General features: G+C 43.8%; 1 protein-coding gene across 1 annotated transcript in view; it reads right to left on the bottom strand.

The window, feature by feature from the left end:
- dnah2 (dynein, axonemal, heavy chain 2) overlaps window positions 1-5,000 on the bottom strand; it is a 453,668-nt gene that overhangs the window by 398,403 nt on the left and 50,265 nt on the right. Inside the window, exon 7 of the mRNA XM_063186341.1 lies at window positions 2,403-2,641. Within this exon, the coding sequence (XP_063042411.1) occupies window positions 2,403-2,641 (239 nt within the window). The remainder of the gene's footprint in view (window positions 1-2,402; window positions 2,642-5,000) is intronic.

A 5,000-nucleotide genomic window follows, 5' to 3' on the forward strand; every position in this document is an offset into this window, starting at 1 on the left:
CCATCTGTTTTGGGGGCCCTTGTTTCTAGTATGCGGCGCTACAGCTGGCGGGGACTTGTCTCTATTCGAGTGACAAAGTTGCATTTTTGTATTTAGCAGCACAGCACAGACACAGACACAGCATAGCAAGGCACGTCGTGTATTCATGAAAGCACTTGAGTGTGTCTTCCCCAAATGGTCTGACATGGTGCAAAAAGGTGCTGCTGTTGTAGCTGTGCTGTGCTTCTGTAATCCGGTACATGCCTTATTCACCTCTATTTAGTCCTATTTAGTCCTATTCAGCTGTGGTCCATTCCATCGGCCCGATCATGATGCAATGAGGTGTGTTTTACTCAGGCAAAGTAACGTTTTACTCTCATAAGCTTTCATGTTCCCGTTTCTATGGTAGTTTATAACACAGAACTAGCTTGTTTGTCCTTTCCTCCCTCTCTTCATCATCTGATTCATATTTTGAATCAAAGTTTATTTTAAACTCGTCCATAGTAACTCTTCTTTTCTTGATTACCTCTTGCTTTCCTCAATTACCTCTCTCTTGTTTATCTATGTATTGGGTGGAATTATGGAATGGGATGTTGGTGTGATGGTTATATTGCATCTTTGGCCTCATAGTGTGTATCAGATGTGAAGAGTCATTCATAGTGTGTTGGGGGACACCCTCAATATTAGTGAGGCATAGAAAGTGTCTTGTCCAATTCAAAAACTATTGTCTAAAAGTTTATAACATATTAACATATTCACTACCCATTCATCAGGGCAGTCGACATTGGTTCCATAAAAGATTGATATGGCAGTGACAGATGTGGGATACTCCACTGCTACTGTATGAACGGCAGACTGAAAAGACCTGATCTATAACACCACCCCACATATTCTCTTCACCTATAAAAACTCAAGATGGCGGGGGGGTCCTGCCTCATCTCTCTGTCATACTCATACTTAGAGATGCACAGGATCCAAGATCAGGTTCCGGATCCGGCAGGATAATAAGGTTTTTCAGCAGGAATCTTAAGAATCTCAGGATCTTAAGCAGTGGATCCGGTATCTGGCAGTTACCTAAAAATCAGGATCTGGTGCATCTCTAGCGTAAGTTTTTCAGTCAGTCTTTCACAACCCCAATTGCTGCATGGAGTGAAAGAACTTTGGAAGTGGCCAGTGCAGGCAGTGTGGCAGTAAGCCAATGAGTCTAAAAAATAGTTTGAGTCAACAAAATAAAAAAGGGCCCACGTGTGCAAGTAGGCTATGTGTTTCAACCCTTTCGTAGGATCCGATATCCGGTTCCGGATCCGGCAGGATCTTAAGCAGTGGATCCAGTATCCGGCAGGATCCTAAAAATCAGGAACCGGTGCATCTCTACTCATACTCTCACAAACACTACGGTGCAAGCTCAGACTATACATTTCATGCTATGGTCTGCCTGACAGGCTGCCTACATGTGAGTGCTGCCGGCAATTTTGCAAGGACAAGTATTAAGGTGCCTTTATCCCTTTAGAACATTACCTCTATAAATTAGCTGTCCAAGGCCAAGCCGCAATGTATTACTCAAGGCCCTGAGCACTGTCATAGTAGTGTAGTAATATCGAAGTTACGTTTTTTCAGTGACTACTACAATGTCCCAGTGGCGGGACGGTGTCTGGTAAGGGGCTATCTGCTTGACCAGTTGTGGATGAGTTCAACATAGTTTGTAAGAGGACTGCAGAGGTCCAGCAGTGCATAAGTATTTACCGTGTCCTTAGATGACTATTACAACGCTGGCTAAAGTGTTGCTGAGCGTTTCTTTGAACTTGACAAGTTATCCTATCCCAGGTTTGACATTTTCTGAATAATGAACTGTGTATGTGTGTGTGTGAAGGCGTGTGATGTGCAAAACAGACCGGGGAACAAAGAAAAATTACACTTTCACTTCCTTCATCCATAATTGATCACCCTGAGCTTTTCATATCATGGCCAGCCACACATCTGCTCAACTTTTAAGTGCCTTTGTACGGTATGGCATATGTGCCATGTGCTTCAAACACCTATTACTGATTCCAAGACGTGGTGCGGTACCTGCATCTGCTACGCCAGTTTGCAGAAGGCCCAAAGTAGATGGATTTGGAGGAGGAGGAAGTGGTGCAATATGGTGCATATGTGTGTGGTGGTGGTGTGCTGTAAATGCCCATTACTTTATTTTAATGCTCTGGCAGAAGAGCCTCAGTGAGACCTAGTTGTAGGCACTTCTTTGATTGCTAGTTGGTAGAAAGGTAAATTTCCTTCAATCTTACCTGTATCTGCTAGGTGTGTTGACTGAATAAGACTTGGACAGGTGCACCATGGTGAGTATGGTGTGTGCCACTTATTCAGTTACAGGTATATATGTGTGCCGCACTTTCTTGAGAAGATGTAGCCCAAGCTTGTCACCGTACCTGTATCTGTTTGGCGAGCTTGCAGAACGGTCCGACGTACGAGGACTTGCAGAGGCTCAGGACGGTGCGTATGTGCGTGACGCCAGGGTGCTCCAGCTGCTGGCTGATGCCCGACAGGTCCGAGCACCGTGCGCTCCAGAAGGAGAGCTCCTCCAGGGGGCCGGCACTGTCTCCAGTCTCCACCGTCTCCTGGGCGTTCAGCACCTCCTTGATCTGGCGCGTCCAGTGGATCACCACCACTGATTAAAAAGAGATAAAATAAGTGAGATATAGTGCTAGAAATGGAGAGAAAGACATAGGAACCGAGACTGGGACAGGTCCGAGCATCATGCCCTCCAGAAGGAGAGCTGCTCCAGGAGGCCGGCGCTGTCACCCGTCTCAACTGTCTCCTGGGCGCGTTGGTGGTATAGTGGTTAGCATAGCTTCCTTCAACTGTCTCCTGGGCGTTCAGCACCTCCTTGATCTGACGCGTCCAGTTGATCACCACCACTGAGGTAAACCAAGAAACCAAAAAAAATGGTACTGTTATGGCTGGGAGTAAAAGAGAAAGAGAGAGAGAGGCAGAAAGAGGGATGAAGAGATACAATACAGTGAGTGAGAAAAGAAAATGTGACAGAGACAGCAACTCAGTGTTCTGACAAAGCCAGTGAATCATCACCACTGAATAAAAGGAGAGAAAACCTGTGAGATAGGGTGCTAGGAATGGATAGAAAGACATATGTACCGAGAAATTCAAAGAAAAGAGTAAGGGTAAAAAGAGGAGGATGGGACAGGTCTGAGCCCAGTGCACTCCTGAAGGACAGCTTCTCCAGGGGGCCGGCGTTGTCTCTAGTCTTAACTGTCTTCTGGGAGTTCAGCACCTCCTTGATCTGACGCGTCCAGTGGATCACCACCACTGACCACATCAATCGTGAAAAAAGCCCAGCAAAGGCTGTACTTTATTAGGATGCTTAGGAAGGTGGACTGAATCACCGCCCTCTTACCCAGGCCTACAGAGGACTTGTAGAGAGCATCCTCACAACAGGCATCACTGTCTGGTATGGCAACATCACTCAGGCTAAAAGGAAGTCTTTGCAACGAATAATCAAGACTGCGGAGAGGCGTTTCTTCCCAGCAACAGTGAGGCTGATGGCAAAAAAGAACATTTGATCCACTTTTTTATTCTTTTGATCTCTTTGATTTTATTTTATCACTTTTTAATGTATTTTGCCTTTTTCCTATTTTTTCTATTTAATTCTATTTATCTACTGACCCAGAAGGCCTGCACAAGAGTTCCTATGTGCTTGGAATACTAGTTTATGCACAAATGGCAAATTAAGTACTTTGAACTTTGAACTTTTGAACTTTGATTAAAAAGAGAGAAAAAAGGAGTAAAGCAAGACGGAGACAGAAAAAGAGCCAGTGGCAGAGCAAAACCAAAACCTCCACAATCTCATAGGGTCCACTGGATCATCACCACTGTGGTTATGGCAAAAGGAGAGACAAAAAGATGATGGGAAAGGAAAGATGGACATATAAGTTAGAGAGCTAGAGATAGACAGAGAGATACAGTATAAGGTGAGAGACATATAAGGCGACGTATGAAGGATGCCAGCCTGACAAGTTTGAGCATGGAGCGCTCCAAAAGGAAAACTCCTCCAGATAGAGATTGAACACATGCAGTGAGAAACAAAGAGACAAGGCCAATACCTTCTTGATCATCACGTCGTCATCACTGATTACAGTATTTCTCGATTGGTTTTGTACATTTCTTGAATCTCTCTCGCAATTTGCAAAACATAATATTCATTCTCAAAACAGCTTTAACAAATGGCAAAACACAGTGGATAACCTGCAAAACCGAGTCTCTTGCTCAAAACCCTTATTTGTCTTTCAAAATCAAGTTTTTTGTGTCAATGAACGTATCAGCGCCAGCAGAATGGTTAGTCATTGTGTTATAGTGTATGGACAAGCTAGTCAAATCAATTTCTTATGTTGTCAATTGAATAGTACACTCTTGAGGATCTTTTCTGAAGCGAAATGTTGTTTAGATTGGATGGGAAATGTTGTAAATTCGGCTTTATAATACATTGATCAGATAAGATTGAGATAGTTTCATGCATTCAGTGACAAAGCTTTTTGAGTGATATGACAAAAGCAATTGATAATGAACGAAATCGCTGAGAATTGTACACAGCCATGGCATGGTGGACGAGAGCATTTGCTATATGCCGAAAACAATGAGAAACTGATTTGACCATGTGCACAGGTAACACCAGGAAGTCACAATTGAACAAAGACTTTTGAGAATCATTATTCTGTTGTGAGAAATGTACAAAACCAATTGAGAAAAACTGTAACAGAGGGACAAAGACAGAGCTATTGTTAGTAGAGTGGTGCTAAAGGAGAGACAGGGACCTATAGAAAGTAGGGAAGATGCAAGAGAGTGAGAGAGGGAGACATTTGAATGTGCATGAAGGAATGACAGAAATTTACAGAGAGGTGTCCAAAAAAAAGAGTGAGAGACTGAGAAGAGAGTGAGAAAGGGTGAGGCAAGATGATCTCGCACGTCGTCCAGCTGATCATCAAAACTAGGACACCCAGGTGCAGAGAGAGAGA

The sequence above is a fragment of the Engraulis encrasicolus genome, chromosome 21, assembly GCF_034702125.1.
Source record: "Engraulis encrasicolus isolate BLACKSEA-1 chromosome 21, IST_EnEncr_1.0, whole genome shotgun sequence".
NCBI classification, from domain to species: Eukaryota; Metazoa; Chordata; class Actinopteri; order Clupeiformes; family Engraulidae; genus Engraulis; species Engraulis encrasicolus.